The 21894-nt window shown below is 31.9% G+C and overlaps 3 protein-coding genes across 4 annotated transcripts; all 3 read right to left on the bottom strand.

Annotated features, from left to right (window-relative positions):
• Positions 1–348: 348 nt before the first annotated feature.
• On the bottom strand, positions 349–3975 carry LOC145052142 (uncharacterized). Its single transcript, XM_078999983.1, has 2 exons — positions 1377–3975; positions 349–533 (listed from the first exon to the last, which is right to left on the bottom strand). The coding sequence occupies exon 1, from the start codon at positions 3757–3759 to the stop codon at positions 1888–1890; it is 1872 nt and encodes a 623-aa protein (XP_078856109.1). The 5' UTR covers positions 3760–3975; the 3' UTR covers positions 349–533; positions 1377–1887.
• A 4602-nt stretch (positions 3976–8577) lies between these two features.
• On the bottom strand, positions 8578–11399 carry LOC145051996 (uncharacterized). 2 transcript variants are annotated; one of them, XM_078999889.1, is made up of 2 exons: positions 11160–11399; positions 8578–11044 (listed from the first exon to the last, which is right to left on the bottom strand). In XM_078999889.1, the coding sequence occupies exons 1-2, from the start codon at positions 11227–11229 to the stop codon at positions 9309–9311; spliced, it is 1806 nt and encodes a 601-aa protein (XP_078856015.1). In that variant the 5' UTR covers positions 11230–11399; the 3' UTR covers positions 8578–9308. The 2 variants fall into 2 exon arrangements, with proteins under 2 accessions (XP_078856015.1, XP_078855961.1); XM_078999835.1 differs by having other exon boundaries at positions 8578–11399.
• Positions 11400–20033: 8634 nt separating this feature from the next.
• On the bottom strand, positions 20034–21583 carry LOC145051892 (LOB domain-containing protein 27-like). The gene is made up of 3 exons (XM_078999752.1): positions 20640–21583; positions 20464–20542; positions 20034–20153 (listed from the first exon to the last, which is right to left on the bottom strand). The coding sequence occupies exons 1-3, from the start codon at positions 21581–21583 to the stop codon at positions 20115–20117; spliced, it is 1062 nt and encodes a 353-aa protein (XP_078855878.1). The 3' UTR covers positions 20034–20114.
• Positions 21584–21894: the final 311 nt, after the last annotated feature.

Genomic DNA, 21894 nt, shown 5'->3' with positions numbered 1-21894 from the left:
ATTTCCAAATTTACCCTTCCTGGTGTTGTTTCAATTTTGCTCCGTCTTTTTTTCACCTTTTATCTACATGTATCTAGCATAAAGTTTTACTCTTGTACTCCTTCGCCAGTTACTAGCTGGCCTGATTTTTATTTTAAATCTTTGCTGTTCTCAAAAAAATTTAAAATTTTTTTTTACGTTTCTCTTCTATGGAGGTCTATGCATCTTAATACGCTTCCACCAATTATGGCAGTGGAAGTTGCTTTGTATATGGATAACATCACTATAACTAGGTAGATTTTTTCATCATATAAATATAATGCTACAACATGAAGAATGAAAGTAGGATGCTATAATAAACAAAATAGATGAAAGAAGGTTGTTTTTTTCTTGCATTTAACCCTTTTTGTATGTAACTTCATCCTTATGTTCGCATTGTAATAGCATACATATTATTATACCAGACAACTTACAGGACAAGCCTATAAACTGACATCTTTGTGGTGGGTGAAGAAGACAAAATATGCACACACCTCACTTCATAGCAAAATAGCCTGCAGGGTATTATAGAATAGAGGGCCAATATCAGTCAGTAGCTTTTTATAGCTTTAAAACATACAATTTAGACATTAACTTATAATTGCAAATGTAACTTCTTTTCAACTAATACTAATCCCATTTTCATAGGTATTGTTTCAACTTAACAGGGACAAAAACAAATTAATAGAGACGGGGAAATTATTATTATGCTTTTCATTAAGTCCTAACTTTTCATAAATTGGCCTTCATTTATTTTTTTACTTTAATTTCTCCAAGTGTTCAGTCGTTTGTTAACATTATTTATCCAAAAAAAAAAAACCATACAACACTTCATAGAGAGACAGGGCCTATATCTTCTATGTACCAAGTGTAGCTAAAGTATTATACCCTCAATCTAAAGGACAGCCAATCTAGTTTAGCTTTTTCATGGAACTTTTTAGGTCAGGAAACTATTTATTTCCCATATATCTACACAATCAAGCTTCAATTCAATTGCTTTTAGCAAACACCAATGTTTTCGGGTAAATAGCATTCAGTTGTCATTTCTTTGGTCCATAGCAATTCAACCCCTTCAACTCTTTACTCTTTAGTGCAAGGAGCCACAGAGCAGCATCAAGATTGCAAATTGCAACTCTTTAATTTACCAAATACAAAACAAATAAACTATAACTCTTTAATCAAAACCAGGTAACAGACAAAAAAAATGGTTCTTTTGAAAGATCAAAAAAAGTATAACTCTTTAACCATAGAATGGTGAAACTAGAAATGATTTTCTCTGTTTTACCCTAAATCAAACTAAAATATGAAATGTTTGAAATGTAAAAGCATAGAGTGAAGTTCAAATTTGGTGAAATTACCTCTTGGATGTAATTTGGATGAAAAAAAAATGCAGATTCAGACCAGATTATCAGATCCAATTTGGTTCTTTGGTTGGTTCCTTTTCCACCAAATTTGGCTCTCCACATATCTTTTCTTTTTAGTCAGAATCATCAACTGCATTGAGCTTTACACACTCTGCACTGTGCTTTCAATCATTTCCTGTAAGTGGCTCCATGCAAAATCAACTACAAATTTCTTCCACTACTTTAGACACCTCCATTATGCAAGAAAGGGAATGCAAGAAGTGGAGAAGCAGATGGAGAGGTGAGAGATGTTTACATGTGGCAATCTAGGGTTAAAATGGTATTTAAATAGTTTTAACAGGGAGGATTCCCATGGGCTTTAGGATGGAATGTCAGAAGACATCAATGAAAGAACTTTGTTTGTGAAATCTAACAGAATTCAATTCCTTACTCATTTGCAACAAAAGGCAGATCGGATGGATTTGAATTTCAAATCTGACCAAAAACTTATAACCTTTTCGTGTGCTTAGCTGAAAGACTTCTTAATTACTTGTTTTGATGCCTTATCCAACTCTTCTGTGTGCAATAACTTCACTAGGTCATTTAATGTGCCTGAATTTGCAGAGAAACCAGCATCAAGCATGCTTTCAAGACATAAAAGCGCCCTTTTTGTCTCGCGATATCGAAGAAATCCCTGAATAACTAAATTATAAGTAACACCATCCATCATGCAACCTTCAACCTCCATTTTTTTAAGCAGATCATTCACGCCCTTAAGATAACCAGTCTTAAAAAATCCACCCATCAAGACATTATAAGTATGACAATTAGGTTGCAAACCACTTGCAGCAAGTCTAAGAAAAACCTGATAGCCACCATCGACTTTCCCAGCCCTACACATACCATCAATGAGGCTAGTGCAAACAACAATGTCAGGTTTAATGCCAATACATTCCATAGTTTTAAATAACTTAAGGGCCTCATCCATTTTCTCATTTTTTAGATAAGAATCTATCAAAGTAGAGTAAGTAAATATATTTGGATAAATACCCCAATTCGGAATATCTTTAAGAAGCTGAAATGCCTCTTTGAGTCTTCCCACATGACATAAACCATTTATAAGAGAGGTGCAGGTGACTACATTAGGAACAACTCCATTTCCATACATTTCACTAAAGAGATCCCAAGCTTTTTCTATCTTTTCTTTCTTTTTGCTCTTGCAGTATCCTTCAATCAAGATACTATAGCTATATACACATGGCGCATACCCTTCTCCAATCATAAACTCAAAGATCTTTCTAGCAACATCCACTTTGCCAAGCAAACAATATCCATGAATTAGTGTAGTGAAGGTGAAAGCACTAGGCACACACCCTTGTGCAATCATAATCTTGAATATCATTCTAACATCATTTCTTTTACCAGGCAAACAGTAGCCATGCATTAGTGAAGTGTATGTATAAGTATCAGGCTTCATTCCTCTTTCCAACATGGATTTAATCATTTTATGTGCTCCTTCAATCTCACCTTTTTTACATAGATAATCAACTATAATGCTACATGTGACTACATCATATGAAATGCCTTGAGTTTCCATTTCAATCAATAATACATCCGCATCTTCCCATTGACCTGAATTACGAACACCTTGAATCAAAGTATTGAATGTTACAACATCTGGCAAAATACCTTTGTTGATCATTTCTATATAAATCTCACAAGCTTGAGTAACATGGCCATCTTTGCAAAGACCATTGATGAGTATATTATACTCAGTTGTGCTTGGTTGACAGCCCATAGTTTTCTCAGCATCTCGGAAAAAAAGAAGAGCAGCTTGTGAGTCGCCTCTTTTGCAAAACCCATTTACTATGGTACCAATGGTTACAACAGTTGGTTGTAATCCATTATTCATAATGCCATGAGCAAGCTTTTCTGCCTCACAAATGTTACCATAATCACAAAGCCCCCTTATCAGAGTATTAATGATAGCAGAATCGGGCTTGTAACCAAGCTTAACCACTTTTCCATACACTGAGAAACCGAAATCAACCCTATCCATATGGCAAAAACAGTTTATGGCAATGCTAAACGTATATAAATTGGGTTTAACAAAAGAGTTGGAGCCTAATAAGTCATGGTCCAGAATGAGAGAGATGGCAGTAGGGTATTGCTTCATTTTAGCAATTTTAATCAAGATATGATTGAATTGACGAACAGGAGGTACAGGTATGGTCTCAATCATTCGATTAAAAGAAAGCACCGAACCTGTTAGCTCATAGTTCATTTGTGGGGAAGAAAAACGAATTTGAGAATGATAAGTAGCAGTAATCGTATTATAAGAAAGAATGTTGGTACGCACCATAGCATTTTGAGGAAGAAGAAACGCAGGCTTCCACATGATTAACTAAAACCCTAAGTTCCATTAACATCCTTAAACCTCAATTCTATAAAACTAGAAGAGTCGAAAGCATAAAATCAAAAGGGATGATTTTTGACTTCCAAAGTTCAATTTAATCAAGTCTTGATGTGATGATTTGAAGATTAACTATGAGAAACCCTGCTCAACCATCATCCCCTGCAGCATTTCAATGGCTGCGCCTATGCCTAATAAAATGGTCGTAAATGTGTATTTATATCTTTTGAAAATAATGCGACTAATTTGGGCAAGTCCAAAAGGCCGCCCTCTCTAATTTAAAACCAGGTTCCGCGTTTTTGCCTTTTTGGATAAAAACCCGAATTCACCATAAGTTCATAAACATTAGGTTTATACGGGTGTTATCATAAGTTCATAAACATTAGGTTTATACGTGAATATTATATATATATATATATATATATATATATATATATATATATATATATATATATATATATATATATATATATATATATATAGATATATATATATTACCTTATAAAGCATCTTTGGTCAAATGCTGAATTTTAAGTCGTCCAAACAATAATACAATATGTACAATCACTTTATGCATTAAAAATACTGAATTTTATCCAGTCAATATTTATAAAAAAGTCAAAAGATAATAAGATTTTGAATATGTCAAAGTTTGACCAAGTATTCATCATATCCAATTGAACCGGTCAAATACCAAGTATTCTTCATATCCAATTGAATAAGTCAAATATCATGTACACGTTATAAAGCATTTCCACTCTCTCTCAACCACCCGTTTTCAAAAACCCTAAAATACGCTACCCAATACTTAGCCTCTGCTACCACCACTCACCGCCAATGTCATAGAATTCGGCAACCACCACCTTGATCTACATCCCACTAATCATTATGTCCACCACCATCACTACCCTGGAGTTGATGGTTCTAAAATCTATCACCTTCTTCACCATGATTGACCTTCATCCTCACTCTAATTACCCTAAATGTCACAACCGCCACCGCCTTCGGCTCATATCTGTTGTTTTTTGTGAAATCATATGCATATCAAGGTAAGGTTTTCTTGATTTTTTTTTATTTCGACTGTGAAGTTTAGGATTTTTACATGTACTAATTTCAGCGTCCTCGCATAGGGCCTGCATTTTATGTTGATTACTCACCGTTTTGCTTGCTTGCATCAATTCTTAGTCAGGAACAATGGTAACGGGCTTCTTTCCCATACTTTTCTATTTTTTTCTTGCGATTCCAGAGGATAAACTCCATTCTATAATCTGATGCATCTAAAAATTAATTTGCATAAGGTGCTTTATTGTCACTGTAATTGCTTTTTTTTCAATCAGCTTAGCTTCGTATTACTATTATTGTGTTTCACTATTATTGTGTTTCACGTGTACTAATTTTCCATTCATTTAATTTATCTGACCATGTATTTTTAATTACGTATTTGTTGATTTTCGATCTCATACATGTATACTCATGTTGGCTCCAGGTCAAGAATGAGTACAACTTGGATTTTTCTTTGATTATTGTTGAAGGGTGATACTAATGATTAGATTATGTTGCTTATTGTGTCGATCCAGAAATAGTAGACAATCCATGAGGCTTTTTTCAGTCTATGTGTTTTCAGCAGAAGATATAGTAAAGTTGGTTTGTCTATCTCTTCTCTTTATCTCCAAGTAAGAAAAACGATGTTTGGCTCAAATATCAATTTCTTTTGAATTCTTTCTCAATTTGATTGTATGGTCAATGGAACCTTAGGTTTACAGGTTTTTTCTCAAGTGGATACAATGTCAACAACATTCACCATTATCGTTTGAGAAGGTATGTTGGTTTGATATATCATCTTTATTGGTGGATTAGTAATGTCGAAGTTTTGTTCGTGTCGTCATTTTATTGTAACTTGAAGTAATTCATATTCTTATCTATTATCTAATATCTTATTACCTCTGTAAAGAATAATTCTTTTATCTTTGAATGGTGATTTTTTGGTGATGTTTTTTAATTGTGAGTCAAATCAGTTTGAATAGTTATTGAGGTCTTAAAGCATAATTGTTGTTTCTTTAGCAACAAATTCATACGATAATGTTTTGAATTGATCAGAGTAATGGATAAAAGCGGTGATTACTTTTGTCGTTAATGTTTTAAGTTGAATAATATGCTCATTATTCCTCATATTTCAAGACTCGATATGTGGGGCCTTGTGAATCGGATGATAACGAAAAAAAAAGTTATGTCATTTGTTTAGTCTAATTATTTATAGTTCTTTTTAATATAATATTTCTTCAATTAAATTCAATAATAAAATATCAAATTATTAACACTATGGTAGATGTGAGAATATTTCAGTACAAGCTTTTCTTGCTTTATCGTTGACAATTCTTATCTTTTTATTTCTTTTTTTGTTTTGCATATTTTTTTTCAATAAAATTGTGAATATCTACATATATAGTAAGCAGGTTCGTGTATCTGTATGTGTATCTTTGAGATAATAACAAGCGAGAAAAGTTGTATCAGTCCTTCTCTAGGGTGTGTATATCTGTGTGCATCTATGAGATATGAACATTGGGTTCATAATCAAATTTACTAATAAAAGTTTTAATTGAATTTGCAGTTATTGTAAAATATGTCAAGGGATTTATGCTCTGAAGATACACATATATCAGGAGGGGATCTTTTAAATTCAAAGAAGATAGATAAGAAATCTACAGGATTTTGGTTTCAACAAAATTTAGAGATAAATAGGGAAAATATGTACAAAGACATGGCTCTCCTCTGTTGTTCATTTTGTTTAATACATACCCTGTGATCAATTCAAGATGTGGCATTGGAAAGTGTGGGTTTTTTTACTATGGTTCATGAAATAAACTGTCGACAATTTAAAAAAATATATATAATAATTTGTGTCGCTATTTTATATTATGTTTTCATATTGCATAATTGATGGTTTTTTAATGATTAGTGTTATTTCTCCAGGTTACAATGGTGCTGTAACTATAATTTGATATGTATGTTGACTATTTTAACGTTGTTGTTTTCCTATATCTTAAACATGTATATTCTAATTAGCATATAGTGGTTATGATGGGATTATTATATAGGTATCACTTTTAATGTGATGATGTCCAACAAGGTCAGCATTGGGCTCAAAGTCTAGATTTGGTTACATATCACCCCCACCCTGGACTTGGAGATCTCATTATGTTATGGACATGTTTAGTGTTTGCACATGTATAATTGTATTTGCAAGGTTAAAATGTAAACTCAAACATCGTGAATTGGAGTGTGTATTATCTTTAGACCTTCATTTTAGACCTTGATGCGTGTCATCGTATTTGATGGGTTCATACACTTTAAATGCTTAAAATATATGCACTATTTTCTTTGAAAGGATTTGCATTTGCTCCCGTTACAAAGTGGGGACATTAGAATCAAAGTCATGTTTTTTTAGATTTGTACTTGTATTTTTTAACTATATTGAATTGTTCAATAGCATGAATTGCCTCAAGAAACTAATTTATGAGAAAAAAAAATGTACCCGTCGCTTGGCGCGGGAAAACGGCTAGTATATATATATATATATATATATATATATATATATATATATATATATATATATATATATATATATGTGTGTGTGTGTGTGTGTGTGTGTGTGTTTACAAGAAACAAAAAGTATTTAAATACAAATAGGAATTTAAAGATGATCTATTTTTAGGGAAATGTCATTTTGGTCGGGTATTTCAATGTAGTGAAATGTCAACTCAATCAGAAATTCTAACAACATAAAATAGCATACAGAGAAATCTATAAGTTTACAAAGCAAACAAAACAGCATCATACTTTGATTACTTTCATTTCTAATTCTTAATTTTTTAAAATTTTATCTTAATGTTTTTTCTTATTAAACCATTGTACTTTCAAAGTACAACAATTAAATAAAAAAAGTTAATATTTAACAATGAAAGTTAGATGCCATAATTAGACAAATAAAAGAAAGTACATTCATTTATCCCAATCAGGGGCTAAATGCAAGATATAGCTAAGCACTTCCATTTGTTTGTCTAATATAACATCATACTTTCAAAGTACAATGCTTAAACAAGAAAAGAAAGAAAAAATTAAAATAAAATCAGAAATGAAAGTTAGATGCTATAATTTTCCAATTATTTCCATTCCTTCATTTCTTGATTAGTCATCTTTTACAGGAAGTGCACCTCTAACTGCTGTTCAGGTTTTATGGGTGAACACGATAATGGAAACACTAGCTGCAATCACATTAGCCACTGACTGGACCTTTTTATTTGTCAATTGCCTTCTACAAAATTGCCACTCACCTTCTACTATTTCAATGCTATTTGACTTGACTGGTGTCTAAAAATAAGTTTGTAAACTAGTACTTCCATGTTTAATATACACTTATATAGTTATTAGGTGTGAGACCTGTGTACTACACAAGTTTATTAAAAATAAAGTTTTTAATATAAAGTTGTAAGCATTATGTATTTTTAAAGTAATAGTTTTACATAAATACAAACAATATAATGAATAGAGTAAGTAATTTAATATATTCTAGGAGATTTGAAAACATGAAGTAAAGAAACGGTTACAGAACATATATTTTGAGATTTAATAGAACGATCCAACTTACATAGATAAACCCTCACTAGAACATGGATTTTAAATTTAAGAAAATGAAAAGAGAAAACTACAAAAATGGTCCTTGTGGTATAGGCCTTTTCTTTATTTGTTTTTATTTTAAAAAAATTAAATAAAAGGGGAAAATGTTTAAGAAAATAGAAAAACAAATTAAAATTGTGACTAACGTATAACGGTTCAATCACCACAGAAAAAAGTCATGTGACTAACGTATAAAATTGTGAAAGTACAATTGCTTTTTATATCATTTTTCCCTAAACTAAATTCAAATATGAAATATTACAAAATCTAAGAGCGTAGGGTAAAGTTCGGTTTAGAACCTGGTGGACATAACTGGCATAATGCAGATTCGGATCACACCCAATTTTGTTCTTTGGAACCCTAATTGAATTTGAATCACACAAATCCAGTACCAGTATTCCAATCACTTTATCCAAGAATGAATCTACGGAATGTAGCTGATCCTTTTCTACCAAATTTGGCTTTCAGATGTCTTTTTGGTCAGCATTGTCAACTGGCTTGTGTTTCACACCCTCTATGCCTGTGCTTTCAGTCATTTCCTTTATTGGAATTGGAATCTAAGGGGGCGTTTGGTTAGCAGAATGTTTTGGAAGGAATTGGAATTTGAAGGATTTGGATTCCATTCAGCCACATGTTTGAAGGATTAGCAAAACTTGTAGGGTTAAAAGGGTATTGAGTACTTCGTGCAGGGAGGAAAAATGCTGCAGGTTGGATTCCATGTGTTTTAAGATGGAATGTGAAAAGACATTGGTCAAAGAACCCTTTGTGATTTCTTAAGTAATTTAATTCCATACTTTTTTGCAGCAAAACACAGATTGGAACGGAATCGAATTCCCCTTCTGTCCAAAATCCCACAACATCTAACCTTTTTTTTTCTGTTGACTAAAAAACTTCTTAAGCAATTTCTTTGATGCCCTATTCAAATGTTTTGTGGCCAACAAGTACACTAGTTTGGTTGTTGTACTTGGATTTGCAGAGAAACCAACATCAAGCATGCTTTCAAGATATAAAAGTGCCCTTTTTGTCTCATTATGTCGGAGAAATCCCTGAATAACTAAATTATAAGTAACACCATCCATCATGCAACCTTCAACCTCCATTTCTTGAATCAGATCATTCACATCTTTAAGATAACCATGCTTAAAAAATCCACCCATCAAGACATTATAAGTATGACAATTAGGTTGCAAACCACTTGCAGCAAGTCTAAGAAAAACCTGATAGCCACCATCGACTTTCCCAGCCCTACACATACCATCAATGAGGCTAGTGCAAACAACAATGTCAGGTTTAATGCCAATACATTCCATAGTTTTAAATAACTTAAGGGCCTCATCCATTTTCTCATTTTTTAAATAAGAATCTATCAAAGTAGAGTAAGTAAATATATTTGGATAAATACCCTGATTCAGAATATATTTAAGAGACACTAATGCCTCTTTGAGTCTTCCCACATGACAAAGACCATTTATAAGAGAGGTGCAGGTGACTACATTAGGAACAATTCCATTTCCATACATTTCACTAAAGAGATCCCAAGCTTTTTCTATCTTTTCTTTCTTTTTGCTCTTGCAGTACCCTTCAATCAAGATGCTATAGCTAACAACACAAGGTGCATACCCTTCTTGAATCATAACCTCAAAGATCTCTCTAGCTTCATCCACTTTTCCAACCAAACAATATCCATTGATTAGTGTAGTGTAAGTGAAAGCACTAGGCACACACCCTTGTGCAATCATAAAAGTGAAAATCTTTCTAGCATAATTTACTTTACGAAGCAAACAGTAGCCATGTATTACTGAAGTATACATATAAGTGTCGGGCTTCATTCCACTTTCCAACATCAATTTAATAATTTTATGTGCTTCTTCAGTCCGACCTTGTTTAAACCAATAATGAACTAAAATGCTAAACGTGACTACATCATATGAAATTCCTTGATCTTTCATTTCAGTAGACAATCCATTCACCTTTTCCCATAGACCCAAATTACAGTAACCTTGAATCAAACTATTGAATGTTATAACATCTGGAAGAATACCTTTCTTTTCCATTTCGAAATAGATTTCTCGAGCTTCAGTAAGATGTCTATCTTTGCAAAGGCCATTGATGATTGTATTATACTCAGTTGTGCCTAGATGAAAGCCCTTAGTTTCCTCCACAAGCTGAAGAAAACGATGAGCAGCTTGTGGGCCATCTTTTTTGCAAATGCCGTTTATTATTGTACCAAAAGTAACTACTGTTGGTTGTAATCCATCATTCATATTCATTTCAGAAAACTTCAGCGCCTCACGAATGTTATCATTATCACAAAGCCCCCTTATCAGAGTATTAATGATAGCAGAATCGGGCTTGTAACCAAGCTTAACCACTTTTCCATACACTGAGAAACCTAAATCCACTCTACCCGTATGGCAGAAGCAGTTTATGGCAATGCTAAATGTATATAAATTAGGTTTAACAGAAGAGTTGAAGCCTAACAAGTCATGGTCCAGAATGAGAGAGATGGCAGTAGGGTATTGCTTCATCTTAGCAATTTTAATCAAGATATGATTGAACTGACGAACAGGGGGTACAGGTATGGTCTCAATCATTCCTTTAAAAGAAAGAACGGAATCTGTTAGCTCATAGTTCATTTGTGGGGATGAAAAACGAGTTTGAGAATGAAAAGTAGCCGTGATCATATTATAAGAAAGAATGTTGAAACGCACCGTAACATTTTGACGAAGAAGAAACGCAGACTTCCACATGGTTAACTAAAACCCTAATTTCCATTAACATCCTTAAACCTCAAATCTATAAAATTAAAAGAGTCGAATGCATAAAGCCAAAACTTCCAAAATCCAATTGAATCAAGTCTTTCATTTCATGCGATGAATTGAAGGTTAGCAAGGAGAAACCCTTGGACATCATCCCCTGCAGTATTTCATGGCTGCGTCTGTGGCTTAATAAAACCGTCGTATAAAGTTTATTAATCTTTTGAGGCCGCCCTCTCTAATTTAAAACCGGGTTGCCTCCTTGGTTCGTTTTTTGCCTTTATTTATTTATTCTTTTCTAAAGCAAACTAATCTACTTTAAATTACTAGGTTTTCCAAGACTTTAAGTGGTGTTTGGCTTAGTTTTTCACAGCCAAAAGTTCATTTTGGAAAAGAGAAGAAAACAAAAGATACTAGTTTTAAAAACCATTTTTGAAGTTTTTACATAAGAAAAATGAACTTTTTGGAAAAGTCAGGAAATCCTGACTTTTTATAACTTTTCCAAAAAAAACTTTTGGACTTTGAAAAGCTAAGTCAAACACTTCTTAAATCTGTGACTTCTTAATTAAAAAAGTCACTATTTACCGATTGACCAAAGAGACTTCGATAAACAGAAAATTACATTTTATTGTATTTACTTTTAACTGTACTTACCTTAAGTAATCTAACTTGTGTATTTAAATAAATAACTAAGAAGAGTTATTTTTAAAAAAGTAATCATTGCCTAGCATTTCAGACAAAAAATATATTTCAGGAATTCCAGACCAAAATTTTGGATTTCCAAGAAAAAAAACTCTAGCATTTCAACAATATGATGAATAATTTCAAATTTTCAAGAAAAAAAAATATTTTTTTACTTAAACTTAATAAAAATTAAATAAACATAGTAAATATGAATTATATATTATATTAGTGTATAAAGTTAGATATTTTATTGAAAATGATTAAACACTCTGAAAGAGATATTTCGGATATAAATATTTATATTTCTTTCAAAAAATAAGTAGGAAAAAAACAAAAATAACATCAAAATTTGAAGATCAAAATCGAAATAGAGCATTCGGGAGTAAGTGCTTATTTGGACTCTAAATAAACATTCTGCATATAAATAAAGAGATTTCTTTGAAAAACAATTGGAAAAAAAAAATTTTGAGTATGAATAATAATTTGGAATGAAGCATTCAGAAGTAAACAATTATTTTTCATAAACTAAAAAATTATGATAATTTTTTTTGAAAAAACTCATTTATAATGGTAAGGTTACTTAGTTTCCCTTTAGAAATTCGTTTGTTCCTTCTTATTTTTATAAATTCTTTTGTTTCTTTATTATTTTTATAAACAAATGATTTATATTCATTTTTATTATAACACCCACAAATTCATGCTAGAAATTTAGGATATAATAAGTAATAATTATTTGTCAATCGAGTGATAAATAGTTGATTTTGATAGAAAATTATTTATTAATAATAATCTCAACCAAAGTTATAGTAGATATGGCAAGGATTTCATACACATAAGGAAAGCTTAAATCCGACTTTGTATAAAGAATTTGTGCTTCTTCAAAGTTTTATGGTCAAATATACGTCATAAAAAATGAATTCGAAATTGGTTGCTTATTAGCTGAAATGATCATAATCATTTATGATAAACCTGTTGAATAGTATATAATATTTATTTTTGTATCAAATCCTAATAATCAATGTAATGTTACGATGTTAGAAATATAAATAACACCAATTTTGAAAAAAAAATGCTTACTAGTTATCAAATACATAAGAGAAAATTATAAGAATCGATTATGTGGTTGTTCTCTTACCGCTGGTGTGTCAAATTGGACAATCGTTTTGTCTTTTTATTTGTGTGACATAACAAAACAATTTTTTATGTAACACAAACACAATACAATATGACGTATAGGAAAGAAGATAGACACAAAATTAGATGGGAGGGAAGGTGTTCAAAGAGATATGTTGTGTTTCTTTTAAATAATAGGAAAACGGTATAGTTAAAACACGATAAAAGATTACATAAAATATCCATTAGTTATTAAATTCATACTTAAGCATACAAAACACGACAAGCTCATGTTAAAATCATGTCAAATTTTAAACACGAACATGACACAATACGATGTCAAGTTGTTTTTTACACTAGACACAAACATAATACGAATATCAATTCGAATCTCAATTTTGTCCTAATTTTGTTCAGCATCATTTCGTGTCGTGGATTGACACCTCTACTTACCGCCATTTAGTCTAACACGTCAAAGGAGTTGCAACTCTCATCCCCAAGGTTAGCTGACAGTGTTGTAAAACTCGCCGAGTTGGCCGATTACTCCTCCGAGTACTCGCTACTCCCCCCCCCCCCCTTGCTGAGGCGAGTTACATAATCTCGAGTACTCCCCTATTGGCCCCTTACTAAATTGAGTAGTGTTGTGAAATTCGGTCAACTCGGTGATTAATATATAATCTACTTAATGATTTATTATTTAACACACACACATGTCGATTATTACTATATATATATATATATATATATATATATATATATATATCTTAAATTTTCAGCAATTATTTACGAAGTGAGACCATTATGTGTTTTTCATTTTTTTGTGTATTCACATGTATCTAATTTTGTTATATATTTCAATCAAATTATGATTTTATCTTATGATTTTGACATATATAATTTCCCTAAAAATATTTCTACACAAATTTCCAAATCCGAATACTCCCCGAGTACTCGCTACTCGGTAGTCGGCCGAACAGGTACCGAGTAACGAGTTCTACAACCTTGCTAGTAGAGATGTCATCAAAGTGATTCGTACTCAAACTCAATTGTTATTTGTGTTATTTGTGTGATTATAAGCTTCCATCAACGTCAAAAGCTTTGATTTTGTCAATGGTATTGTTAACAATGTGAAATTAGAGCTTTTGGTAGTGAAGTAAACCTACAAAAGTTGTTGATACCATTTTAAAGATGTTATGACAACATAGAGGGAACTAGCTTCAACAAATGAATTAGACAATAAAACCGAAAACAAGGGGCATGAGATCTATCGATGACCATGCGAGAGCAAAAAATAAAGGCAAGGATCATCTGCCCAATTTATAAAATGTAAACCACGACAACAACATTGCATGGAGGGTGATAAGAAGAAAAAAAAAGGTCATGGAAAAATTGAAGCATACACCAAGGAGATCTCCCAATAGATTTGAGATTCTTCGTAACACCATGGAGGGGGCTTATTCCAGTGTAGATGTGTATGAAGTCGGCTGCTAGCAAAGGACATCTAAGTTGGTATGGTTGAATGCATAGTTGAGGAGAGATTTGACTTATATAATGATCCATGCAGATGAAGTGTGGCTTTAAGTAGGGATGAGTATCGGAACCGGGTACCCACTTTTGGAACCGGAACTGCCGATTCTGGAACTGGAAATGCCTTAGGCGGTTCCGGTTCCTAAAGTTATGGAACCGCCTTAAGCGGTTTCGGTTCTAATTTTTATTTTTTCGGAACCGCTACCCATTGGGTACCCACTTCATTTGGCGAACTCCGGAACCGGCGGTTCTAGAAAGTTAGAACCGGAACCGGAACCGCTCTAGGTGGTTTTTAAATTTTTGGAACCAGTTTCGGGAGCGGGTAACTCGGTTACATTAACTTTGTTAACTTTCTTCGATAAAACCTCAACTTTGTTCGATCCAAATCGAATTAATTCGGACCTATATATATATATATATATATATATATATATATATATATATATATATAGGTTTAGGTTCTATGGAAAACAAAAAACCCTAAAAATCATTAAAATGCATAAATAAAAATACTTAGAGATCACAAAACTTTTTTTTGAATTTTTTTTATCAAAAAATCGCAACTTTTAGGTCAAAATCGTTGAAAAAAAATTTTGAACTTTTTTTTTCAGCGAAATTGTAAAAAATGCTGCGATTTTTTGATAAAAAAATTCAAAAAAAAAAGTTTTGTGATGTCTTGGTATTTTTTTATGCATTTTTATGATTTTTAGGGTTTTTTTGTTTTCCAAATAACCCTTTCTTATATATATATATATATATATATATATATATATATATATATATATATATATATATATAGAGAGAGAGAGAGAGAGAGAGAGAGAGTTAGGTTCATATATAAACTCTAATTATTGTGTGAATGTGTGAACCATTCCTGACCAATCAACATTCAAGGGTAATTTCGAAATTTTACATATATTTATTTTATTACCCAAAATAAAATCCAAAATTATGGATATTCCCTTAAGTAGGGGATCCGTTATTTTTTTCCCAGAAATCGCTCATTCGCCATATTCAACTGGATGCCAGGAAGAAAGAAACCATAAGGAAAAATCACCTCTTGAATACTAATGGTGTTTATAGGTGTGTGTCGATTGGCCCCCTGCCTCTGCTCCTCCATCCCTAATGATCATAACGATCAGATCATTCGTTGACCATGTGCACCTCCCCCTGAATATTAATGGTCCAATTTTGGTATTGAAACAACCCCTACATGCGCGTTTTTTAGGGTTATGATCACTTTTTTTTTTATCAAAACTTGCTTCAGGTAATATATTTCTTGATAATTATCCAACATATTTTTTAATAATTTCGGATGTTGTCGATTTGATCAGCTGTGATTTCATCTGGTAATATATATCTTATTTCCTTCTTGATTTCTCGATTTCGTTATGATGAATGTGGTTGAATATGGATTTCTCATTTTTTTATGATGGGTCTCAGTTTCTATCTAAAGTTTTGTTTCTTTTTGGTTTCCTTTTGAGCCTTTGTCTTATGGATTTAAGGCTTAGTTCCAGCATTGAAGTTATTTTTTTGGATGAAATTGCAAATACAATGTTTTCAATTGTATGGTGGATCTTTGGGGTCTACTGGGTTGCATCAGTTGGGCAAAGCATTAGTACATGACTCGTCTAAGCTTTACCAGTTGGGTTGACATGCTTTTTCTTGTTGTTATATTTGTTAACTGCATATGTTTCTCAACAGACTACTTAATTTAGAGATTAATTACACGATATCTAGAATGTAGGATTTGTGTAGTATTCTTGTTATTTGATGTTGTTTTGTTGTTTTTCACTGGAATGAGTCATTAGTATAGTTGTTTCTTATTACCTTCCATGTATAGTTGTTGTCATGTATGTGGTTGCTGATTAGAGAAGTTCTTATATTTTAACTTGATGTATATTTAGGGAAATTTGGTATTTTATATTGTTTTGAGCTTATATTCTTTCACTTTGATTGGGGATTCAGATTCATTCAATGAGATGCTAATCGTTAGTGAGTTTGGCTTCTTTTATTAGTTAAATAACTTCTTCATCTGTCCACTGTCATCATCAATCTGTCACTACCACTGGTTTATCAATAGCATATTCTTTAAGGATACACAAAGCCCTTTTGAAAACTGATTCTTGAAGAATGGAAATCATAAGAACGAAACAAGGGAACTGACTGTTGAATGGAGCTGCAAATTGATCATGTGTACATCAAGAATTTTTTATGTATTTGTAATTTTTATCATTATTTTATTTTTCATGTATTATTCTTGAATAATGTATTTTATTCTTTCAATAATTTTTTATTTATGCTTCAAGAATGCGGATTATGCATTCTTAGTTCATGTATTATTCTTCAAGAATGTGAGTTATGTATTTGTAGTTCATGTAATATTTTTCAAGAATATCAGTTATATATTTAATGTAGTTATTTGAATTATTCTTTTATTCTCATAGAATATTTTTTTTTAAATGTCTAATTATTGTCTTGGAAACGTATGATTCTTATAGTCATAATATAATATGATGTGTATTGAATTTTATTTTATTGATTAATATAAATTAGTTGTCTAAAATATAGGTAATTTTTATTTTTCTCTTTTAATAAAATTTCTTATATGGGGTGTATCCTTTAAGATTGACATTCTAAAAAAATTATTGTCCTTAAAATCATATTCTTTAAGAATGAAAGACAATATATGCTCATCGTAATGTCATATGAACCTGTATTTAAAAAAAATGATGTGACTGTATATGTTTAATTTTGTAAAATAAGATAAATATGTATTTAATAAAAACTCCATTAAATTATGCAATAAATAAGTAATCTTCCATTTTAAATATAGCTTAATAGACTAAAATACCTTTATAACTAAATAAATGTAGTTATGTAGTGGATGTTATCCCATGTTAATTATATGTACCATCAAATCACACCCATTAAATTTGGTTAATCCAATGGATAAGAAGCAATTATACATTCACACAATATTTGTAGTTCATATTTAATCCTAACTATATATATATATATATATATATATATATATATATATATATATATATATATATATATATATATATATATATATGGAAAAGTGAATATACCCTTAAGGGTATATAAGTTTAGGTACCCAAATTCACCATACTACGTCGTTTTGTAACATATATATACATTGTAATTGTCCAATATGCTTATAATTCAACTTCTAACATGATTTACTTCCAAGATTTTTATAAATTTCACATTTATCTTCCTTTTATATAATTTTCATTTTCAACTATAATATATATAGTCTAGTAGGTGTTTAACAAAAAGATGTGATGTAAGAGAAAGATAATAGTGAAAATTTGAAAATCTTGAAAATAAATCAAGTTAGAGATTGAAGTTTAAAAAAAAATATAATAAATATATCAAACAAAACAACTTATTGTGGAGGGTTTGGGTACCTAAGCTTATATACCCTTAAGGGTATATTCAATTTTCCCATATATATATATATATATATATATATATATATATATATATATATATATATATATATATATATATATACACACGAAGTGTGGGAGTTTCACTCACTCATACGCTTGTACACGTTTTTTTTATTAATACAATAAATTTACCATGGAAATTAAACCGTTTATAAGAAAATCATTTCTTATATTATAACGGTATAGGTTTTTTTACCAAGACATTATGTTTAAAAAGATATACACTCAATTATAATAATGTACTTATAACCTTTTTTTCTTTTTAGAAGATTATAATTTCTATATCTAATCTAACAAAAATGTTATGTATATAGAAAATATTATTATAACTGGATTAAAATAAAATATTATAAAAAAACAAATTATTGTAAAAAACAATTCAACAAAAATCGTTGTTGTTTTTTAAATATACAGAAAAATTATTATAACCGGATAGATTTTTATATTAAAATATTCTAATAAAAAAATAAACAGAATATGTAAAAATAATTCAACAAATGTTTTGTTATCTTTATGTTTAAATTTAACGTAGTTAGCCTAATCTATGGATAGTTTGTTACAAAACCAATTATGGCGGGAGGGAGGCGCCAACGCTTCCTCTCCTTCATACCCATGGCCTCCATAAGTTCGTATCGCCGGCTCCACGAAGCACTCAATCGTGATTTGATTCTGGAACTATCAATCTGCCGGGGAAGACGAGGTTTGCATTCTTACTGCGATTTATGTAAATTTTCTTCAATTTGTTCATTTCCCCTAAATTTATTTTCTTACTACTCCTTCCCTATACTATATGAATCTAGAAATCAGATTCTATGCTTTTATTTAGTTTAAGATCTTCAATTTCTCTGCATATGCTTATATTGTAATTTTATTAAGCTTTGGCTTGCTCATGCTTTATATGGATATCCTTTGTTTGAAAGTCATTAAAGTTCTTAAGGACATTTTCCTTGTTCAATTGCAGGTTATTCATATGTGAACAAAAAATTCATCATGCGAGCATATCCATTATTTCCGTTACAAGAATTGCAATGACTGCTTATCGGTGGTTTCTTTTTGGTACCAGCATCCACTCTATAAGGTCATACAAACGCCATTATTGTCTTTCTAAAGTTTTAAATCATATTTAATATGATATCACGTACTTCATTAACTCTTGATGATGATGATGATGATGATGCTTTCAGCATCAGGAATACACTTCCTGCAACTATTAAGCTGGATATGTAGCAAGTCATGATGGGCTGACTTGCAGGTATTATAATGACACTATTTTCTATAGAAGTCCATTTATATGTTTTAAATTAGTGGATTAAGTTCATAGTATAACAACATACTTTTTTATTTGTCCCACTTTGGTCTCTAGCCATTTTTTCATTTGACTTGGTGCAAAAAGAATGACTTAATGTGAAAAGTATGGGAAATGAGGCCTTCCCCATTAAGTCCTACTTTTGCACATTTGCTCTCATGTCTTTTTTTCCCCTTCCATTTCTCCATGTTTTTCATCAAGCACTTATCTGGACCACATTCCACGCTTAAGTAAAAATATTTTTTTGGGTTACTTAAAAGTTTACCTCAATTTTGCCCAGTGTTCATTGATTTGATGCCTTTTGTCTGGTAGATGTAGGTCATCTGTAAATCATCTTACCTTTCCTAAATGAACTGTAAAACTGTCTCTCTTCCTGCAAGTTGAATAGTTAACTTAGGCTAGTTTTATATGATGCCCAAACTAAACTACTATGAAAATAAAAAGACTTAATTGTTCTTATATTTAAACATACATGAATTTTGGGTCAGATTTTAGTACTACTAATAAGTATTTATCCATCTATTAAGTGCACATGTACTATATTAGCAAAAATGGAACCAATATTTTGATGCTCAAGGAAGAAAGATAACAAATGAATAGAATAATATTCTGAAAAAACAACTCTCAACTTTGTTCAATGTACGATGTACTCCCGAAATAATAAACTAGGAAAAATGTAGAAAAAAATTGTAGTGAACCACTGCTAATCTATCGCCTTACGATTGTATATCTGTCTGGCTATAGCAAAGTAAAAGAAGGCACTCTTTTTAGCTGTGTACTTTTGTTCTCTCAACTCATCTAAGCAATTGCCTGGTATTCTTGACTCATGATTCCTAACTGCAGATTAAATTCAGAAAAAAAATGTTAAATTTAGTTGTCAAGAATGTTTAACCTCGTTAGGTCCCATTTGTTACACAGGACATAACATAACAAATTTTACTGCAGTTGTCATTTGACATGCATTAGACCAGTAGGACAAATATTAAATTTTTTATTCCCCCCAAAAAGGTGGGACGGAATGTTTTTATCTCTTGAATGTGAGAAAGACAAGAATACCCTCCTCATTTTCATCAGAGAAAATAGTCCTATAGAAGGTTTTTTCTGTCCTGTGTAACAAAGGCAGTTTTAATGGACAAGACTTATTTACTTGGAGTTCAGCACTTCTTAAGTTATTCCCTGCAACATGCTTAACAGACTGTGTGGTTTCTTTAGGCGATGATTCCGGACTGTAAATAATTTAAAAAAATAATAGTAATTAGAAAATGAAAACGCACATATAAAAAATTCGTTATTAATTAGTACTGAAAAGAGTATATACTATACCTTGATTCATTAGCCTCCTTAGAATCCATATACGATTGAGTGTCATCAATAGTATCAAAAAACGGATAGATTTCATCATAGTCATGAGTCACTTCATCTTGAATAGTCAACTGCTGTGTGCTATTAACCAATTCAGACTGCAACGTAGACACTACATCTTTTCCACCATCATCATTCTTATTCTCATTCTCATTACAATACGTTTGTTGACCCCAAACAAAATTCATATTCTCCTTCAAATCCATATGAATCCCTAAATTATTATTATACCCATCATGCCCATTTCCGTTTCCACTATACGGAATCGGTAACCCCGATGTCAGAACAAATGGTTGTTGTTGTGGTTGCTGGTGTTGGTGTTCGCCACCACCAACACCTTCGTGTTGGAAAAGGGTAAGTGCCGCCGTGGTTGCGGCGGCACTGCCGGGTTGTTCGACTCCCATTCCGAGTTGCAACCGTTGCGACTCGGGGGAGTCGAGAGGCGACAACACGATCTCGTGTTGTGGCCTCTGGTTTTTATAAAACTCGAGCTGCGATAAAACGGCGTAGAGCTCTTTCTCGGCCTGGCGAATTTGAATCTGAAGCTGAATGACGATCCCGTAACAACCGTGAACGGGGAAGCGGTCGCGCATGTTGGCTTGGTAGATCATGGAACGCATGGCTTCGGTTTTTTGAGAAGGGTCGATTTGATCGAGGACTTTAAGGATGTTTTTGACACCGAATAGTTTGTGTGCGTTTTTGAAGATCTCGGTGTGTTCAGGGCGGAAGTGGGGGGCAAGTGGGCACTCAGGGGTGCATCTTTTTCGTTGGTATTTGCAGGCAGCGCATGCTTGGGTGGTGCCGCCTTTGAGGGTCATAGCCGGGAGCCAAATTTGGGTAAGAAATGGTGAAAAAAGCAAGGAAGTGAGAATTGGAAGGAGTCCTGATGTATTGTTTGTATGCATGAGAGGATTTGGTGGAGTTAATGAGACCAAGTAAAAAACGAAGAATGCGAATTAAGTGGGAGTTTGTTTGTTTGCTTTGCATGTGGAGTTTTCAATTTTGACATGTGGTCAGACTCACTTCACTGTGGGTCTTGGAGGTTTAAAAATTTGAATATATAATACTCTCTTATATAAAAATCTGCAAACATATTTCACTTTCTTCTTAATTTACGGCTTCCATTTAAATAGCATAGTTTAACGTCTTAAAATTTGGAGATTTGTAGTAGATATTGTATTCGAATTTCGAAGAGTGACTAAAAATATATTTGGGT

The sequence above is a fragment of the Lactuca serriola genome, chromosome 1, assembly GCF_051521515.1.
Source record: "Lactuca serriola cultivar US96UC23 chromosome 1, Lser_US96UC23_V15, whole genome shotgun sequence".
Lineage (NCBI taxonomy): Eukaryota > Viridiplantae > Streptophyta > Magnoliopsida > Asterales > Asteraceae > Lactuca > Lactuca serriola.
Note: the sequence above shows the minus strand (reverse complement) of the source record. Positions and strands in the feature narration are given on the sequence as shown.